Here is a 20,115-nt window from a genome sequence, read left to right as displayed (position 1 = left end):
GCTGTCTCGTACACAGGGTTATTGTTACCATCTTCCTAACCTATTATACTGAGTGAAGTAAGCCAGAAAGAAAAACACCAATACAGTATACTAACGCATATATATGTTTGTTTTTTCAATTGAGCTGCATGATTGGTTTGTATATTTTGGAAATTAGTCCCTTGTTGGTTGCTTTGTTTGGAAATATTTTCTCCCATTCTGAGGGTTTTCTTTTCGTTGTTTTGTTTATGGTCTCCTTTGTTATGCAAACGTTTTAAGTTCTTTCTTATGATTTCTGACCAGAAAGGCATCACCAGCAATTGTTCTGCAAGTACCCTGTTCCAGGCACAGAACTTGGTGCTTATTAACATGGAGAATTCATATAGTAATGTTAAAAAAAAAAAAAAAAACATTAAAACTCCAGTTTCATGTATTGTTGGTGGAAATGTAAAATAGTTAAGCCACTTTAACTAGTTTGGCAGTCCCCCAAAATATCAAACATAAAACTACAGTATGATCCAGCAATTCCACTGCAAATTATATACGTAGGACTTCCCTGGTGGTCCAAGGGCTAGGAATCCGCCTGCCAGTGCAGGGGACACAGGTTTGGCTTCTGGTCTGGGAAGATCCCTCACGCCTTGAAGCAACCAAGCCCAGCAACCAAGCCCATGCACCATAACTACTGAGCTTGAGCACCTACAGCCCATGCTCTCCAACAAGAGAGGTTATTGCAATGAGAAGCCCACACAATACAACTAGAGGGTAGCTTCTGCTCACCACACCTAGAGAAAGTCCATGCAAAGCAACGAAAACTTCAGCATATATAGCCCAAAAAATCCCCCCAAAACAAAGTATACCCCTGAGAAAATTGAAAGGGCTTCCCTGGTAGCTCAGTGGTAAAGACTTCACCTGCAATGCAGGAGACCCAGGTTCAATCCCTGGGTGGGGAAGATCCCCTGGAGGAGGACATGGCAACCCACTCCAGTATTCTTTCCTGGAGAATCCCATGGACAGAGGAGCCTGGTGGGCTGCAGTCCATAGGGTTGCAGAGTTGGAACAACTGAAGCAACTGAGCTCAGCTCAAGAAAATTGAAAACAGGCATTCATACAAAAACTTGTACACAGATATTCACAGCAGCATTATTCAAAATAGTATAAATAAACAACTCAAATATCCATCAGCTGAAAAATGCATAACACAATGTGGCATTTTCATACAACAGAGATTACTTGGCAATAAAAAGGAATGAAGTCCCAACACACGCTAGAACATGAATGAACCTTGAGACCACAATACTAAGTGAAAGAAGCCAGTCATAAAAGACAAGGTGACTTGTATGGTATGTGAATTATATATTAGTAAATTTGTTTTTCCCCTTCATGGATCACAGTCTTGTCATGGCAAAGGGGCTTGCATAACTCAGTGAAGCTATGAGCCATGCCGCATAGGACTACCCAAGAAGGACAGGTCATAGTGAAGAATTCGGACAAAAGATGGTCCAGTGGATGAGGAAATGACAACCCACTCTAGTATTCTTGCCTGGAGAACCACACAGACAGTATGAAAGGGCAAAAAGATATGACACTGGAAGAGGAGCCCCCAGGTCAGAAGGTGTACAATATGCTACTGGGAAGAGTGGAGGGCAATTACAAATGGCTCCACAAAGAACGAAGTGGCTGGGCCTAAGTGGAAATGATGCTCAACTATGGATGTGTCTGGTGATGAAAGTAAAATCTGATGCTGTAAAGAACAATATTGCATAGGAACATGGAATGTTAGGTCCATGAATCACGGTAAATTGGACATGTCAAGCAGGAGATGGCAAGATCAAACATCAACATCTTAGGAACTGGTGAACTATGCAAAAAAGGTCTTAATGACCCAGATAACCACAATGGTGTGCTCACTCACCTAGAGCCAGACATCCTAGAGTATGAAGTTAAGTGTGCCTTAGGAAGCATTACAATGAACAAAGCTAGTGGAGGTGATGGAATTCCATCTGAGCTATTTCAAATCCTAGAAGATGATACTGTTAAAGTGCTGCACTCAACATGTCAGCAAATTTGGAAAACTTGTCAGCAGTGGCCACAGGACTGGAAAAGGTCAGTTTTCATTCCAATCTCAAAAAAGAACAATGCCAAAGAATGTTCAAACTACCATATAACAATGCTCATTCCATATGTTACCAAGGTTATGCTCAAATCCTTCAAGCTAGGCTTCAATGGTGCATGAACTGAGAACTTCCAGATGTACAAGGTGGGTTTAGAAAAGGCAGAGGAACCAGAGATCAAATTGCCAACATTCTTTGGATCATAGAGAAAACAAGGGAATTCCAAAAAAACATTTATTTCTGCTTCCTTGACTACATGAAAGCCTTTGACTGTGGATCACAACAAACTGTAGTAAATTCTTAAAAGAGCCTGGAATACCAGACTACCTTCACTGTCTCCTGAGAAATCTGTATACAGGTCAAGAAGCAACAGTTAGAACCAGACATGGAACAACAGACAGTTCAAAATTGGGAAAGGAATACATCAAGGCTGTATATTGTCACCCTGCTTATTTAACTTATATGCAGAGTACATCATTGGAAATGCCAGGCTGGATGAAGCACAAGCTGGAATCAATATTGCTGGAAGAAATATCAACAACATCAGATTTGCAGATGATACCACGCCAATGACTGTGGCGTGGTACAGCAGAAAGTGAAGAGGAATGAAAGAGCCTCTTGATGAAGGTTAAAGACGAGTGAAAAAACTGACTTGAAACTCAACATCAAAAAAGCTAAGATCATGGCATCTGGTCCCATCAGTTCAGACTCTTTGCGACCCTATGGACTGCAGCACCCCAGGCCTCCCTATCCATCACCACTCCCGGAGTTTACTCAAACTCATATCCATTGAATTGGTGATGCCATCCAACCATCTCATCCTGTGTCGTCCCCTTCTCCTCTCACCTTCAATCTTTCCCAGCATGAGGATCTTTTCACATGAGTCAGTTCTTCACATCAGGTGCCAAAGTATTGGAGTTTCAGCTTCAGCATCAGTCCTTCCAATGAATATTCAGGACTGGTTTCCTTTAGGATTGCCTGGTTGGATCTCCTTGCAGTCCAAGGAACTCTTAAGAGTCTTCTATAACACCACAGTTCAAAGGTATTAATTCTTTGGCACTCAGCTTTCTTTATAGTCCAACTCTCACATCCATATACGACTACTGGAGAAACCACAGCTTTGACTAAAGGGACCTTTGTTGGCAAAGTAATGTCTCTGCTTTTTAATATGCTGTCTAGGTTGGTCATAACTTTTCTTCCAAGGACAGTGATTTTGGAGCCCCAAAAAATAGTCTGTCACTGTTTCCACTGTTTCCCCATCTATTTGCCATGAAGTGACAGGACCAGATGCCATGATCTTAGTTTTCTGAATGTTGAGCTTTAAGCCAATTTTTTCACTCTCCTCTTTCACTTTCATCAAGAGGCTTTTTAGTTCTTTCTTCTTCACTTTCTGCCATAAGGGTGGTATCATCTGCATATCAGGTTATTAATATTTCTCCTAGCAATCTTGATTTCAGCTTGTGCTTCCTCCAGCCCAGTGTTTCTCATGATGTACTCTGCATATAAGTTAAATAAACAGGGTGACAATATACAGCCTTGATGTACTCCTTTCCCTATTTGGAACCAGTCTGTTGTTACATGTCCGGTTCTAACTGTTGCTTCCTGACCTGCATACAGATTTCTCAAGAGGCAGGTCAGGTGGTCTGGTATTCCCATCTCTTTCAGAATTTTCCAGTTTATGGTGATCCACACAGTCAAATGCTTTGGCATAGTCAATAAAGCAGAAGCAGATATTTTTCTGGAACTCTCTTGCTTTTTCGATGATCCAACGGATGTTGGCAATTAGATCTCTGGTTCCTCTGCCTTTTCTAAAACCAGCTTGAACATCTGGAAGTTCACAGTTCACGTACTGTTGAAGCCTGGCTTGGAGAATTTTGAGCATTACTTTACTAGCGTGTGAGATGTGTACAATTGTGTGGTAGTTTGAGCATTCTTTGGCATTACCTTTCTTTGTGATTGGAATGAAAACTGACCTTTCCCAGTCTGGTCGCATCACTTCATGGCAAATAGAAAGGAAAAAAGTGGAAGCAGTGACAGACTTTATTTTCTTGGGTTCCAAAATCACTTGTAGATGGTGATTGCAGCCATGAAATTAAAAGATGATTGCTCCTTGGAAGGAAAGCTGTGACAAACCTAGACAGCATATTAAAAAGCAGAGACATCATTTGGCCAATAAAGGTTCATATACTCTAAGCTATGTTTTTTTCTGGTAGTTATGTATAGATTTGAGACTTGGACCATAAAGAAGAGTGTCAAAGAATTGATGCTTTGAAATTGTGGTGCTGCAGGACTCTTGAGCATCCCTTGGACTGCAAGGAGATCAAACCAGTCAATCCTAAAGGAAATCAACCCTATATATTCATTGGAAGGATTGATGCTGAATCTGAAGCTCCAATACTTTGGCCACCTGATTTTAAGAGCCAACTCATTGGAAAAGGCCCTGATGCTGGGAAAGATTGAAGGCAGCAGAAGAGGGTGACAGAGGATGAGATGGTTCGATGGCATCACCGACTCAATGGATGTGAATTTGAGCAAACTCCAGGAGATAGTGGAGGGCAGAGGAGACTAGTGTGCTGCAGTCCATGGGGTTGCAAAGAGTTCGACATGACTCAGTGAGTAAACAATGATAACAACAAAATTTGTTGTTTTTAAAACCCTCCATCCAATAAGGAAACCATGGCACAAAAATGAGCACATTCCTTAAGATTACACAGCTACTCTCCTGAGTTCATTCAGGGCAAGATACACGCTTCCAAATAGCAGCATCTCGATGGTACATGATCATGGTTTTGTTTTGTTCTTCCCCAATGTTGACAGTCTTTTCTGGACTCCCCCTTTACCTCTGCTTGAAGAACTGCCCGAGTTGGGTCAGAGTAGGAGATGGGTCAGTGGAAGATAATAGTTACCAGGACTCTTTAATTTCACTCCTTCATCTCATATGAGTTTACTGCTCCTCTCTCACTGTAGCATGTAAGCGCTAGGAATGCTGGGCTTCTGTTGTTTACGCCTGTATCTCCAGGTACTACTAGTTCCACACCCAGCATGATGGATGCAGCAAATAGCCATTGAAGGAATAAAAGGCAGACAGTGGAGGTTTCTGACTTTGGCTCTGTTATAACTCTCAGAGGTAGAAATGGAGTAGGGGTGAGGTGGTGCACAGCATCAGGGATCTGAGGCACTTGTGGGAGAGATCTAGGAGACATTGGATATACGTGTCTAGAAAGTATTTCCCTGAGAATTCCACACCCAAATGCTTATGGGGACCAGGGAGGTGCCAGGAATCATGACAATGGCCTGTTCCTAAACAATGGATTGGAAAGGACAGTGGCAATCTGGAGAGAATACGCCCCATCTCAAAGGACAGTCATAGGGGAAGTAGGTATAGTGTCAACAGATGAGTTTTCAAGAGAAGCTGAGAACAAGAACTGCCGGTGAAACCTTGTGTGCAAGCCAAGCTTCCCCTGGCCAATCCATTTCTGACTTGTCAGCATGAACTAGGCTTGAGTCCTCCCGAGAAGTCAGGTATGTGTGGCGGTGGCAGAGGACGCTGGATCTGTCTTTCCTAAGGTGATCGATGGGTACACTTGGAACAAGTCAATTCTGGGTAGTTTGGGTGAGAGCCAGCTTTTGTAGCTTAGTTTAGTAGTCACTTGCTTTTTGAATGATTATACCAAAGAACGTTAACTGTATAGTACATTTCACAGGATCCCATTTTTTTGTACTATTTTAAGAATACCAAGTAAAGTAACTGGAGGAATATGCCCAAGTTAACAGTGGCCATCTCTGAGGAATGGGATTATAAAGCATTTTTTCTTTGTACTAAGTATTTGTGTACTTATAGTTTTATAATGACCATGTATTTAAAAAATCGATTAAAAAAATTACACATCTAACACTAGTTACTATGCGTGTTCATATACATGTGCAGGTGAACACAAATACCAAATGACTGACGGTGGTTACCTCTGGAAGGGTATGTGCCTTGGGCGTGTTGATAGATGCTCAAGTGCTATAGCTGGCCCTCCCTGTCTGTGGTGCCACATCCATGGAGTCACCCGACCATCGATCGCGCAGTACTATAAGACGTATTTGTTGACCGAAGTCCACATGTAAGTGGACCTGTGCAGCTCAAACCTGTGCTCAAGGGTCAACTGGAGTACGTAGTCCTCGCGGTCAAAAAGTATGAAAAACTTCACTGCCCAGCACTCCAATCCAACCCCTCCAGAGGGAGAACAAACTGCCCAGGTGGGAAGGAGGGTAAAACCTTCATCAGGACATGGGCAGTACTGTCCTCATCCCTCCCTGACCCCAGGACCCAGCCCAATACCCACCCAGGTGATCCAAACACACTCAAAGAGGAGCCAAGGGGCCTCATTGTAACACTCGTTTTTATATAAATATCCGCAAGTCATGTTACAGAATAAGCCCCACCGGGGAAAAAAAGTCAACGTTATGTTTTTGTTAAATCAACCCCTGCCTTCTAGGTTGGGCCCCAGCCTGGGGGCACTGCTGCTTTGGGAAGGCTGGGGCTGCTGCCAAGAGGCTGCTGAAGAAGCTGCCTATGTGGCCCACCCCCAGGCCAACCCCCTTCTTTGGTGTGTGGTACATGGTGACCTTCTCTGGCCCCTACTCAGCCTGAGGCAGGGTTCTGGGGGACAGGGTTCTGGAGAGCAGGGCCCAGGAATCCTGGGGGCACTTGGAATAGAGTGGGTGGGGGGGAACCAAGCCACTAAGAGGTGGAGTATGAAGCTTAGAGGTTGCGCCTTTGGGGAGTGGGGGCACAGAGGTAACAGGAGCAGGTGGGGGAACCCGGGCTGTCAGTCAAGCATGAAGCATCTGCCCTTCTTTCTGGCCTAGGTACCCAGGTCCCTTCCCCTGTTGGTCCCCCTCCTGCTGGTCCCCGTATTCCCAGGAATAACCCCTGGGTTCCTGCCTGTCCCCTCCCAGCTCTTCCCCCTTCAATTCCCCCTCCCCCCACAGAGAGGCCAGAGGCTAGGAACACAGCACCAGTCTTAGGATTTAATTAACCAGGAAGGGGGATTATTGGGAGGGGCACCCCTGTAAAAATGTACAAAAGGTCTGGGGGGCTATGTGGAAGGGGAGATAAATATGTACACGGAACCCCCCTTCCTTTAGCCCCTCCTCCCCCAGCCCTGAGAGGGCATGAGGACTTGGGTGGTAGGTGACGAGGAGGGGGGCACTTTGGCCTCTGGCTTAGTGAGCCCTTGGCGAGGCGGGCCAAGGGCCTAGGGGCCCTCAGAAGGGGCGATGGTGCACCTCAGGAGATCATGAGATGTGACCTCTGAAATGACCCCCACTCTCAAGTACACACACACACACACACACACTCTCTCTCACAGACACACACACACACACACATACCTCTCTAGAGGCTTGTGACCTCTGCCCTCCCAGTGACCCCAAGGTCCAACTGATGCGTGATCTCATGGGGGTTGGGACTTCTGCTCCCAGATTCCATGACCTCAGAGGTGGCTGGTGAGGTCAAGATCTCTGCCCTCCAGCCCTGGCTCGAAAACCTCAGCTCTAGAACCATGTCAGAAGAAAGGGGGGATGGAGCTATGCCCCTGCCCCTCCCCTTCCCTCACCTGTCAGCCCGGGCTGGGCCAGGGGCCCGAGGAGGGGAACTGGGCCGGGGGGCGGGCACAAGCGGAGGTGGTGCCCCCAAAAGGGCTCCTGGTGGGGTCTTGCTGAGAAGGTGAGGGGTTCCTGGGGCCGCAGTTGGTGGTGGCGGCGGAGCCAAGCGGCTGTAGAGGAGGGGATGGGCAGGCTCCAGACCATAGAGGCGGGCGGCGGCCACGGCCCCAGGTCCAGTCAGCTCCTCGCCCGCCTCGTAGAAGCGGGGCGGCCTAGCGAGGCGAGGGGGCCCAGCCAACCAGGTTGGCTCCAGGAAGCCAGCACAGCGCTCTGGAGGACTAGGGCCCAGAAATGGGGGTGGCCGGGGCCTCTCAAACAGCAGGTGAAGGCCTTGGGGCCCGGTGGTGGCAGCGGCAGCGGCGGCGGCGGCAGCGGCAGCGGCAGCGGCGGCGGCGGCAGCCTCTTCCTTTCGCTCCTCCTTTACCCGCACTGACTCCTTGGTGGGCCGGGCTCCTTCCTCACCAGCCCGGGCCTTGGGAGTAGCAGGAGAAACTCGGAGCTGGGGCCGGGAAAAGGGGAGGTCCCTGGGGGAGGTGAGGAAGGAGAGGATGAAGGAGCTTAGATGGATGGTGGGCAGCAGGCAGAGGGCTGGGCAGGTGGGGAGCATGTGAAGCCACACCTGTCCTTCTCCTCCTTGGTGAGAGAGGGCTCCCTCCGCTCCACCGGCCGCTCCTTGTCTGAGCCCGGGGTCCGGGCGGCCTCAGGGGGCCGGACCCAGGCAGGAAAGGCCAGAGGACTGCGGTGCAGGCGGCCCCATGGGTCTGGGGGGGAGGCGAAGGCTGGTGGGGCCCCTGGACTTTCTTTCTGGGCAAAGACGGCGCCGGAGTCTAGACAGAGGACAGACCAAAAGACAATGGGAGCCAGGGGTGGTAGGGCCCACTCAGGCACCCTCCTGGCCCCCTGCCTGAGCACAGCAACCCACCGCCCTAGTCCCCACCCCACCCCTCCCCATCCCCTCCAGCACTCACTGAATGTGGGGCTGCCCAGGCCTCCAAAGGCCCCGTTGGAGAGGGCAGCCAAGGAGGCGAAGCTTGTGGGACGCCCAAAGGGATCTGTGGGAGAAAGGGGGGACGGTCAGAGCATTGGGCGGCCGGCTCCGAGCAGGCATCATGGACTGGCAAAGAGGCTGGTCAGCAAGCAGGCCCTGGAAAGGTACTGAGGTTTAATGTGCAATGTGTTGTTTAACAGCATAAGTTCCATGAGGGAGGTGGGATCATTCCCATTTAAGGAAGATCAAACAGGCTCAGAGAGGTGAAGTGACTTGCCCATCAATGGTCATCTAACCTGCGAGCGGTACCCCTAATCCAGGCCTCTGACTCCAAGGTCAGGCTCTTACCCCACATTCCCCTATACCCGCCACCCAGGCCAACTCAACAGCCAGCCACTCCCCTGAAGAACCTCTGCTAGCTGCCTCCCACCCACATGCAACTGAACCCTGACTGTGTGTGTATGTTACATGGCCGTGAGAACACCTAACCTGCCAGCTGGGGAAATCTCACAATTGCCTCTTCTAGAACACCTTTCCCTGGGCCAGCCGGCTCAATTCTTCCTTGTTCATCCAAACTAGGATAAACCTCTCCAAGAAGCTGGCGGAGACCACTGGGAGCCAGGGACCATGCTGCACAGCCTTCCTCCACACGCCTCTCCCCACTTCTCCTGGCTATTTCAGACAGTGACTGAGCTGGGCAATGACTCTGCCCTTCGTTATCCCATTTTACAGACTGTAAGATCAAGGCTCAGAGCAGGGAGAGTAACTTGCTTGAGGTCACAAAGCAAGTGGACCCAGGTCTACCCTCCATTCCAGCTGCCTCTCAGGTTTAATTTCAATCCCCCGCTTAACACCTCCAAGAAGTCAGGGTCAAGGCCTGGGTTGCCCAACATGCCCATGGCTCTTACCAATGTGGGTGCTGGGACTCAGAAAGGGTCCATGGGCCCCGGGAGCTGCCGTGAAAGGGTTGGCTGCAGCATGGACGGCACCTGGGGCAGAGAGGCGGATGAGGCTGAGTGTGTGCAAGGTGGGCCTTGGGCTACAGGTGGGCACCCTCAGGCCCAGAGAGGGCTGGCCAGACTCACCAGTCGCAGTGAAGAGGGAGGCGGCCGGGTGGGAGAGCTCCTGCCCAGGGGGCAGGGCCCCATAGGGCCCCGGAAGGCAGGGCAGGAGGTCGTTCCGAAAGTCAAGCTTGTGGGAGTCGCCCTGCATGGGACAGGGAGAGGGGCAGTGAGTGAGGAGGCAGGTGTGGTCCCGCTCTTGCTCTTCCACCCTGAGGCCCCCTCCGAGAGCTGGCTGGTGCCAAGGGAGGGCGAGGGTGGGCCTCTGCCTCTCTCCAAACCTTCTCTGACCACCCCCCAGTTAGCTAGAGAACCTAGTACTGACTGTGGAATTGCTCAGGCAGTGACCAAGGATAGGAGAGGACGTTTCTGGCCAAGATTCTGCCAAGCTCCACTGAAGGTAGACACCCAGAGCTCAGGCAGGCCCGCTCTCCCCAGCCCTCTGGCCCCAGTACCTTCATCTTTTCCTGGTGTCTCAGGATCATGTAAGCCACGCGCACGTGCATGGCACACCACTTCCCTGGTTTCTGCCGCCCCAGAAGGATGACCAAAGGGAAAGGGAAGGAAAGAACGTTCACTCATCACCCACTCCAGACCTGGCCCTGGGCCCAGCATCGCCATACAACATCCCCACTTGTCAACCCCTACAAGTGAAGGGTTAGGACTAGGTTCATTTCACAGCCTAGGAAACTGAGGCTCAGAGAGAGAAACAGTCTTGCCCAAGGTCCCACGGCCTGCTATGTGTGAACCCGGGCCTGCGGTTTGCAAGCCTTTCGTTTCCTGCTGTTCCATCTGGCTGCCTCCATGTCTTGGGCTTCTGGCTTATTCCCAAGCAAGACCCACCCCTCAGACAAACACGCTGACACCAGCCCCCAGCCTCATGCAGCCTGAGGTCCTCACCAAACTCACCCTCAAAGGTGGCCGGAAATGGTCAGGGATCTGGGAAGGGCAAAGCAGAGATTGGCGGCAGTTCAAACCTGTTTACTGACCTGGGCACCTCATCTCCATAGTCCCCAGTACCCCACCCACCCAAGCACCTCTCGTGTGGTACCCTCAAACCTTTCCTTTTCCCCGCTTCTCCAACTCCAGGCATCTCCCTTCCAGTACCAAGTTACTGAACCTGGCCCCAAGGAGGTGCCCTGCCTGGAAGGCTGTAGAATGGGTTAGTGGGCAGCAGGTTTCTCAAAGAGTAGCTCTCTGACTGACAACTTCATGTATAATGAGGAACTGCTTAAGATTTCTTTAGAAAAATACCTTTACAATTGTTAAAACAAGCTGGAAAACCTCTGGACTAGTCTCTTTAGGAACTATATCCTATGCTTTTCACCATGTTCCCAGAGCCCTGGGCTTTAAGGCTGTTGCCCATGTCTCGTCACAAAGGGGCAGCTTATCTTTTCGTTAAGAACAGAACTTCCTAGTGTGATGTCATTTGGAAAAATAGAATGCTGTGACTTAAAAAAACCTGAAAACTCTTATAAAAATTACTGTCCTATAATCTTATTTCTGGGGCAACTTCACAAAATTCCTATCCCTCATGCCTGAGAAACTCTTCACCGACAGAAATTCCCTCTCCTCAGATTCTCAGGGATACCCCTGATCACATATTAAAGAGAGGGATCAGGGGGTCACTCTCAAGTCAACACTGCTCTCCCTCAACAGATCTTCGAGCTCCCTGAGGACCTGCCTTGACCCCCCTCACCTGTGTCCCCTTTTGGGGAAGCCCGCTCGGCACTGGCCCCAGTCGTGGTGGCAGCTCGGGGTTCGTGCTCTGAGAAAGGGGAGTGGAGGGATCAGTCAGAGGAGCTGATGCCAGGCATAAAAGGGGGCTAGAATCAAGCTGGGGGCTGGGACTGGGAGGGAGTATGGTTTTGAAAAAACCTGGATCCACAGGGTGAGGGCAGGAGGAGGGGCATGGTTTGGGGCAATTAGAAGGTACATGGTTCTGGGGGTGTCTGGGTTTGTAAGGGGTGGGAGGTGGTGGTGGTGTCTGGGTTGGGAGCTCACCTTGGGCTGGAAGGCCCCCTGCAGGGAGCCAAAGGAGACAGCCGGCGGGAGGCCCGGAGGGAGGCCGGGCACTGCGGGAGGGAAGGCCGTGTACGGCTGTGGAGAGAAGGGGACTAGTCCAACTGGGGGTGGAGGTGGAGCCCAGGGCGGGTCTGCTCATTGGTCCTCTGGCCTCCACCCTAGACCCCCCACCCTCCCCCAGGGAGCTCTCCCAGGCTCAAGGCTCTTGCTTTGGAAGCTGAAGACTGGACCCCCACAGTCAGGGCCACACACACTGATATATCAATGCCCACGCACCACACACACACACTCACATTATGCCGGAAAAGGCCTTCCATCTTTCCTGGATATTTCTCAAACTAGGGAAGAGAAGGGAAGAGTAAGCTGCCAGCCAAGAACCCAGGGCTTTCCCCTGGAAGCCACACCCTCCCCCCAGGTCTCTGAGTCTCATCACTGGCCCAATGAGGAGCTCACCATGTGGGGGCCGTGGGGTGGCAGCAGGCCCGGGGGGTAAGGGGTGAAGTGCTGGTGGGTGTGCTGGTGGGTGTGCTGGTGCTGGTGGTTGTGCTGGTGGAACTGGAAGGCCAGGGGCCGGGCCGAGCCCCCTGCCCCCACCACCTCGGGGCCACCCTGGGCATTCAGGTAGCGAGAGTTCAGGTCCTGGCCGATCAGGTCCTGCTCTGTGGGAGGGGAGGGGGAGAAGGCTTTAACATCTGTAGCCACCATGGCAGCCTCCTAGGGCCCGGGTGACTGGCCTTCCCTTCTGGCCTTGGGCCACTCCCTCCTCAAGCCCTGCTGCCTGCTAAGGTCCAGATGCCCCGAAGTCAAATGGGCCCAAGCCCAGAGCCATGGCCCCCCGCCCCCCGGCCAGGATCCCAAACTCACCAGAAAGGGCGTTAGCGGCTGAGGCCCCAGGGTGCCCTGGCACCTGCAGCAGGGGTGGGGGTGGGGGCAGGGTGGGGCCAGGGGAGAACAAGGAGGGGTGGTGGGGTGGTGGGGGGGGCCGAAGCCCAGGAGGGGGGAAGCTGTGGGTGGATAAAGGCAGGGGCAGTGAGGGCGTCGGGGGCCGGTGGGTGAGCTGCGCGGACGAGGAGGAGGCAGATGAGGAGGAAGAGGACGAAGAGGATGATGAGGGGGGAGGTTGAGCCACGGGAGGGGCCGGGGCCTTGGGGGGCGGCCGTGAAGAGCTGGGGAGAGAAGTGGGGAGATGAGTGAGGGGCTGGGAGGTGCCAGCTCTGACGGGAGGGGGTCAGAAGCCTGGGAAATACCTTGACCCTGGTTCTCCAACATGGAAGGTGGTAGAACCTGGCCCCCAGGACCCCTACCCCTCACCCAGGGAACCCATCCTCAGACGGAGGTACCTCCCACACCCAACAAACCCCCCTCCTCCTGTCTCTTCTTCCACACAGCTGCTTCTGACGCCTCTGGTCTTTCCCTTTTCTGACTCAATCACAGCACAAAACATCATTCACTTTGACGCTTAATTACAACAGGCCACCTGGGTTCCCACCCGAAGCCAGTGGAAGCAGCGCTGCGCTGGACTGGTGTAGGAGTCAGGAGGCCTGAATTCTAGGCCCATCTTGCCATCAACACCCTGGGTGACCTTGAGCAAGTCACTGCCTCTCTCTGAGCCTTAGTTTTCTCAATAAGGGAAAAAATGATGATAACAACAAAAATTGCATCAATCCTTGAAATGTCATTAACTCTTACCCTTTACTGAGCACTTACTGTATGCCAAGTGCTGTCATCTGCTTTACATGCTAATCCAAGTCTCCAACATTCCACATCACCTTCCCAACTGCTGCCGCATCCCTGGGACCCCTTGTATCTTTTACTTCTTTAAACTTAACTCAGTTTCTTTTCCACTTGGCCTCACCAAACAGCAATGTGTAAAATTAAGGGGCTGAGGTACTACTTGTATTTTTTTTTTTAAACACATCAAAACTGAAAAAATTTTACTCACGTACCATCTAAAATTCCCTCGCACACCACTAACAAAAGTGTGTACACACTTTGGGAAACACTGCATTAACTCATAATTAATCCTCACAACAGCTTTACAATGAAGGTACTATTATTATTTCACTTTACAAAAAGAAAAAATTGAGGCTCAGAGAGGTTAAGTGACTTGTCAAAAATCACACAGCCATTAAGCGGCAGAGTAAGAATTTGAATCCAGGTTTGAATAACACCAAAGTCAGCACTCTTAGTCATTATGTCAGCATTTCCCAAAGTATGTTCCAAACAACACTATTCCTAAGAGATGTGCCTTACAAAAAAAAAAAAAAAACTTGGGGAATAAAATTGGGAAACGGCACAAACTGGATTCCTCTGCAAGTCAACGTATAAAGGGTTCTGAGAAGTCCTGTAGTAATCTCTTTAAATTTGTCCCACAGTATCTCTCAAACTTTTTAGCCCCCAAATCCCTTTTCAAGTGATATCCCATAGGAACCAACCCATGTCCCCAGACACAGAATGCAGGGGTTGGCAGCAAAATGACTAGGCCTTTCCAGACCTGGCCAGACCTCCCGATCACTCACCTGCCAGTGCTGAGGTCCAGGCTGCTGCCATAGGGGGAAGTGCGGAGGCCAAAAGGCGAAACCCGAAGCTGCAGCTGGGGCTGGGGTGGGGGTGGCAGACTGGGGGCGGCCGGCAGGGGTGCAGGGGGTGAGACAGGAGGCCGAGGGGCTGGTGGAGGCGGTGGTTCCTTCGGGGGGAAAGGCACTAGCAGCGGGTCGGGCCCTGGGGGCTGTTCCTGGCTCCGCTCCAGGCCCGACACTTTAGGGACCACGGAGAGTTTTGCTTCACAGTTCCCATTGAAGGCGCCATGGGGGCCCGAGGCTGTGAGGGCAGGACGGCAAACATATTCAGTTAAGGACCATGCTTACCCAATTTCCCGCCCGTATCTCCAACCCCAGCCCTTGGAACCAACCTTTGCTGGTTGAGACAGTAAAGGACGGGTCGAGGTCATCATCGGAGACCTGGGGAAGGATAGGGACACAGTCAGGTTCTGGTCAGGTCAGGCCTTCACCCAGGAAGGCCAACAGCCTCTGGAGTTGGCTAGGCACTGGTAGTGGTGACAAGTCTATTCCATCAGCTTAGCTGAAATCCACTCAAGACTGTGGGCTCTAGGAGGCCCAATGCTTGGGGAAAAGGGTAGAGCAACTAAGCCTGCGCATTTGATAGGCCAGGAAGATTGAATTTAGGCAGTACTGAAGTAACAGAGAAACAGGTAAATCAAGGCAAAAATGTCAGATATCACTAACTGCTGGCCCAGACTGTCTACCAGGCTTATAGATCTATTTGGTCCGTAAATGTCACCAAAAGTTTTAAACTAACTGCGAATACTTAGAAATCTGGAGATTCTTCATAAAAACTCAGACTCAGGTTCTCTTGACAATAGGCTCCCAGTCTCCCACTTGTGCCCCGATCAGATGGACAAAGACTATTTGCTTCACTACAGAAGTCCCTGTCCAGTCAACTTTTTAAACTACAGCAAGACATACATCAGGGAATACACGTTTAGTTAGTGACAGGAGAAGAACATCAACTGCTAGAACACACTTTGAAAGCTAGCACATCAGCCCTAAAAGCAAAATGAAACACACCTTTATAGCTTACGTTCTTACACTGTGTACAATAGTTTAGCGTCCTCACTGCCACGACTATTGTCTACAGACTGTAATCTATAGGAGCAGACTAATAACCAGCAGGAAGAACCAACTGGGTTCCATAGCCACCCTGGGTTTCCATGGAGAACCACTGGTATCTCCAAGTGCTTTGGAAAGGATAGCATAGCAAGGCATAGGCCTTTGATTCTTTGGTCAATTGGCTCCAATTACCAAATAAAACTTGTCATTTACTTTCTCAATCCCCCCCACCCCCCAACCTGCCTACCTGTCCCATGCATCCTCCCCAAACATCCATTTCTGGCTCGACTTAACTCCCTTTCCCCACTTAAGGGAAGACTCTGTCTGCTGTACAAGGAGACCTTTAAGGCACAGTTCATTTTATGAGCTGTAATACTGCCCACCCAACAAGCTCTAGCCCCACTCACCCTCTCGTCCAGATCACTTTCTGCATCACACTGGGGAGAAGGAAAGACAGAGGTGTCAAAACAGGGAAGAGAAGGGGGGCCCAAGGTCAAGGGGTGTTTCAGACAGGGAGTGAACGGGGAGGGGCCCATACAGGTGGAGAGCACTTACTATGTATCCAGCTTCCAGAGAATGACGGGAGGAGGCCTGAGAAAGACCAGAGTCCAGAGGTAAGGGAGGCTGGCTGGCGAGGCCTTTGGATAAAGTCTAAGCTCCCTGGCAAGGCACTGAAGGCCCCTCATGACCTATTCTCAGTCTCCTTCTATTCCCCACCCAGTTCCCAATGCTCTGGCAACTTTTCAAATCTACCAGATTCTCACATCTCTGCGCTTTTGCCCAAAACAACTTAGCCCTATTTCTCTTCTCAGCAACTTATGACTATCCTTCAAGGCCTGACTAAGACATCCCAGGGGGCTTTCCCTAACCACAACCCTCCTCCCATCCCCCAGGCAGAATGAGTGGCTTCCTCATGTGGGTTTCTGCAGCATCTCTCCCAGATCTCTACCTTCTGGTGCCTCTCAAGTTTTGGTCTAGGTGTTTGCTCAAAGATTCTTTCCTACTAGACTGACACTGACTTGAAAAGGGGTGCAGAGACCATATCTAATTTACGATTCAACTACGTCCTTTTGATACATCTCTGAATTATCAATATGTTCAAGGCAGACCCAGTATCAGCCCAAAGCAGGAAAGTCTGACTGTGGACATGTCTTTATCAGTCCGGGATGGGGCAGTGGGCGCTCAAATATGCTCTGCCTTTCTCTTTGACCTGAGAGACTGGGGTCACTTCACCATGGGTAGCAGCACTGCTGATGGAAAATGGGTCTATGTGAAGAACATTCGGCTCAGAATTTTAAAGGACAGGGATCTGGGACAAGCTCACCTCTTTCCTCCTCCTCTTATTGGGCCATTTTCGGGCCCGATCCCCAGAGGGCCGGCCAGGCTCTCGATCAGAGCTGTCCCCTGGTTCCCCAGTTGCCCCACTGGAGCCCCCCCTCTTCCGCTTCCCAGAATGCTTCAGCCGATGCTCCAGTCGCTCTGGGGGCTGAAGAGACGCATCCTTCTGTGGAGGAGGAGGTGGGACTAAAGTACATACATGGTGGAGAAAGGAAAGCTCCCCACCTCTCTAGGGGTGACCAAGTTACTAAAGTGGCTCTCGGGCCCGGTAACCTGGTTGGTCCCTGGAGACTAGCTCTACCTCCTCCCACCCCAGGGTGGGGCAGAGGCCTGGCCAGAGGAGCCGGTTGCTCTGGTTTGGGGTGCCAGCATTCCCCCCTCAACTCCACCCACTCCAGGCACCGTACCCTTCTCTCGGGCCCTCTGAAGCCCCCCAAAGGTCCCCGGCCCCAACAGGCCCCACCTGCAAGGCCTCGAGGCTGGCGAAGCTGGCGATAGCGAAGCCATCGATCAAGTCCTCCTCTTCTTCTTCCTCCTCCTCAGGCTCTTCCTCGGCCTCCCCATCGTCTGCGCCCCCCTCCTCCTCCTCCTCCTCTTCCTCCCCGCGGCTGCCCGAGCCAGCAGGCCGCTTCCGAGCTCGGGGTCGCGGGGGCCGAGGCCTGGGACGCGGCCGCCGCCGTCTCGGGCCTCCGGGCCGCTCTCCAGACGAAGCTGACGACCACGGCCTGGCCGGCGGCGGCGGCGACGACGAGGACGAGGAGCCGCGCGGGGCGGCCAACAGGGCCCGGGGCGCGTCGCCGCCGGGACCTCGGCGGCGCCGCTGCTCCCGGTCTCGGTCTCGGCGCGAGCAGCGCCGCCGCCGCCGCTCCCCCTCAGCGGCCCAGCCCGGGCCCGGGGCCGCGGCCGCTGCCGTCTCCATGGCGACCGCCCTCAGCGCCGCATCCGGAGGCGGCGGGCCCCGGAGCGGCCTGTCCGCAGGCCCGGGGTCGCAGGCGCGGCGCTGGCGGCTGCACAGGGACGAGAGGGCCACGGCTTTCCCTTTAAAGCAGGATCTGCTCGCCCCGAGCGTGCCCCAAGGCCAAGGCCCAGGGAGCCGGCGCCGCCCCCGGGGCGACAAGCCCGAGAGCCCCCCCTGTGGGGCCGGCGGGGCCGAGACAGCGAAAACGGGGCGGCCGTCCCTTTAAGGCAAGGCCTCAAGTTGTCCAGTCTCTGACTCCTTTAAGACGACCCGACGGTGTCCGACCGGCCTAGTTCGGTGGCTGCCCCCTACCAGGGGTCGAGACAAGTCTCCCCGAAGAAGAGGAAGGGCCACCCCTTTAAAAGGGGCCGAAAGCTCGCCCCGAAACGTCGACCTCCCCTTTAAAAGTGCCTCAAGTCCTCCGGCTAAAAGAGGCCACCCCTTTAAGGAGTCCCAGGTTCTCCAAACAGCAGGCCGCCCCTTTAAGGGCTCGGGAGTTAGTTTCTAGTCCTCCACAAACGGCCACTTCCCCTTTAAGTTGAATTTAAAGGACTTCTTGCTTTGAGAAGTGGCGATGAGAATCCTCTGCTCGCTCCAGTTCTCCCAACAGCACAGTTCTCAATTTGTCAGCGTCTGTTCGGCGGCTTCCCCTTTAAAGGCTCGCGTTGTAGTCCGCCAAGATAGGTGGCCACCCCTTTAAGGAGATTTAAAGGGGCCTCTTCCAGGCCCAGCTCTTCCAGCCTCCGCCTCCGGTCGCCATGAAAGGCGCGAGGTGGGGGGCGGGGCCGAGGGGCCAGCCCTCCAAAGCCCCGGATGTGAGGCAACGGTGACGGGTAGAGCTTGTCTGTCTGCCGACATAAAATTCTCTTCCTTCTTTCCTCCGTCTCTGTCTGACGTTCGCCTTAAAGAATCCGGAACGGCAGCTGGGCAGCTGGGGAGCTCCAGCTCACCCTCCTGTCGTCTCCTTTGGAGTCTTCGGCCTCTTCTCCGCCAGGACTTCCCTGCCCCTCCTCCCTCTTCCTCCTCAGCCTACGCCTCCTTCCTCTCTCTGTCTCCTCCCACTTTTCGCCCCTTCCCCTCACCCCCCTACAGGCTTAGCCGTTGATAGGCTGAGAAGTGTACGTCAAGTCGAAGGGGCGGAGTCAAACGCGGGAGGGAGGGAGTGAGTAATATGTAACCGCCCTCAAATCTTGGATTTGGTATACGTCAGATTAGCTCCGCCCCTCATCAAGTCTTGTGACTCAACTGGTTAGAAGTAGGCGCTTGGGGCGGTCCTCCAGATGACCCCGCCTCTTCCTGCTCTTCGTTTATTGGCTACTCTCCTGACGGCGTCTAGCCGAGGATCTGGATCTAGAGTGCGAGTCGTTGGGGACAGTTGGCCGCTGGGTGGCGCGCGGCCGCGGAAGGACACTGTACACGGCCAGTTATGTGTTCTCTCCCTTTCTGCCGCTTGGCTTAGTCCACAGGCTGTCTGGCTTCTCGCGCACGCGCGTGATGCTACAACCATCAGGCTGGCCGCTCAGCGGGATCCCCCGCCGTGCCGGGTGGTTAGAGCACGCGGCTTGAGCGCCAGTCGAGCGTAAAGGAAGCTTTCGCGTCCAGTTATTGCTCGGTGCAGGAGTGCGGGCCTGGGGTCTGCGTGCTAACAAGATAAAAACAGTTTGCATTGTGTGCCAGACACTTTCTCACATAGGAACTCATTTGACAGAAATCTCTTAGGAAGGTACTACCATCAGCCCCATTTTACAGGAGAGGGGAATTGATAAACTTTCAGTTTCCTAAGCAGGATTTACTCAGGAAGCTTAGCTCCAGTCTGTGCTCCTGGCCACTATTCTACCTTTAAGTTACGAAAGATGTAGTGTGCCGCTTGTGTTCTCTGGTTCCCTGGGTTTCCCTTTTAATGTGAACATTATGACAGCTTGCTTTTTCATGTATAAAATGGGTATAATTCTTATAGGGCTATTTGTAGGTCAAGTACCTGTGACAGGTTGTTGTAGGTGCTTACTTATAGCTGATTATTATTAGTTCTTGAATCCAACAACAGATTCTTGGCCTGTGTGTTAGAAGGAACTCAGGGCTATCTAGAACAGGGCTTTAGTCCACTCTAGGACTTTCAGCCTCTTCCTTTTTTTTTTTTTGCTGTGCCACGCAGTGTGCAGGCTCTTAGTCCTCCAACCAGGAATGGAACCTGCAGCCCCTGCAATGGAAACATGGAATGCTAACCCCTAGACCACCAGGGCATTCCCTCAGTCCCTGACCAGGGTCCAGAGTCACAGTATCTTCTGGAGCAGATTCAGAAGTATCCCTCTGCATAGGAAAATTCTCAACCCAAGAAGGTATCTCCAATGACCATTCCTCTACCCCATTCCCT

At 52.2% G+C, this 20,115-nt stretch overlaps 1 protein-coding gene across 1 annotated transcript; it reads right to left on the bottom strand.

The window, feature by feature from the left end:
* Window positions 1–6,460: 6,460 nt before the first annotated feature.
* Window positions 6,461–19,012, bottom strand: FBRS (fibrosin). Its single transcript, XM_061401686.1, has 18 exons — window positions 17,250–19,012; window positions 16,773–16,952; window positions 16,004–16,039; window positions 15,856–15,885; window positions 14,731–14,779; window positions 14,339–14,639; window positions 12,684–12,985; window positions 12,273–12,478; window positions 12,113–12,157; window positions 11,799–11,894; window positions 11,494–11,562; window positions 10,704–10,733; window positions 10,250–10,321; window positions 9,819–9,939; window positions 9,642–9,722; window positions 8,714–8,797; window positions 8,365–8,572; window positions 6,461–8,269 (listed from the first exon to the last, which is right to left on the bottom strand). Exons 1-18 carry the CDS (start codon window positions 17,703–17,705, stop codon window positions 7,693–7,695), a joined length of 2,943 nt encoding a protein of 980 aa, XP_061257670.1. The 5' UTR covers window positions 17,706–19,012; the 3' UTR covers window positions 6,461–7,692.
* Window positions 19,013–20,115: the final 1,103 nt, after the last annotated feature.

Source organism: Bos javanicus, chromosome 25 (genome assembly GCF_032452875.1).
Source record: "Bos javanicus breed banteng chromosome 25, ARS-OSU_banteng_1.0, whole genome shotgun sequence".
Classification (NCBI taxonomy): Eukaryota; Metazoa; Chordata; class Mammalia; order Artiodactyla; family Bovidae; genus Bos; species Bos javanicus.
This window is presented reverse-complemented; position numbering and strand designations above follow the sequence as displayed.

Excerpts from the sequence above, each read along its gene's own strand:
- FBRS (XM_061401686.1), bottom strand. The coding sequence starts at position 17,705 with ATGGAGACGGCAGCGGCCGCGGCCCCGGGCCCGGGCTGGGCCGCTGAG. Across the intron at positions 15,886-16,003 it reads CTCTGGAAGCTGGATACATA|TGTGATGCAGAAAGTGATCT; the intron begins GTAAGTGCTCTC and ends CCTTCTCCCCAG. Across the intron at positions 10,734-11,493 it reads TTCCCCAAAAGGGGACACAG|ATCCCTGACCATTTCCGGCC; the intron begins GTGAGGGGGGTC and ends TGCCCTTCCCAG.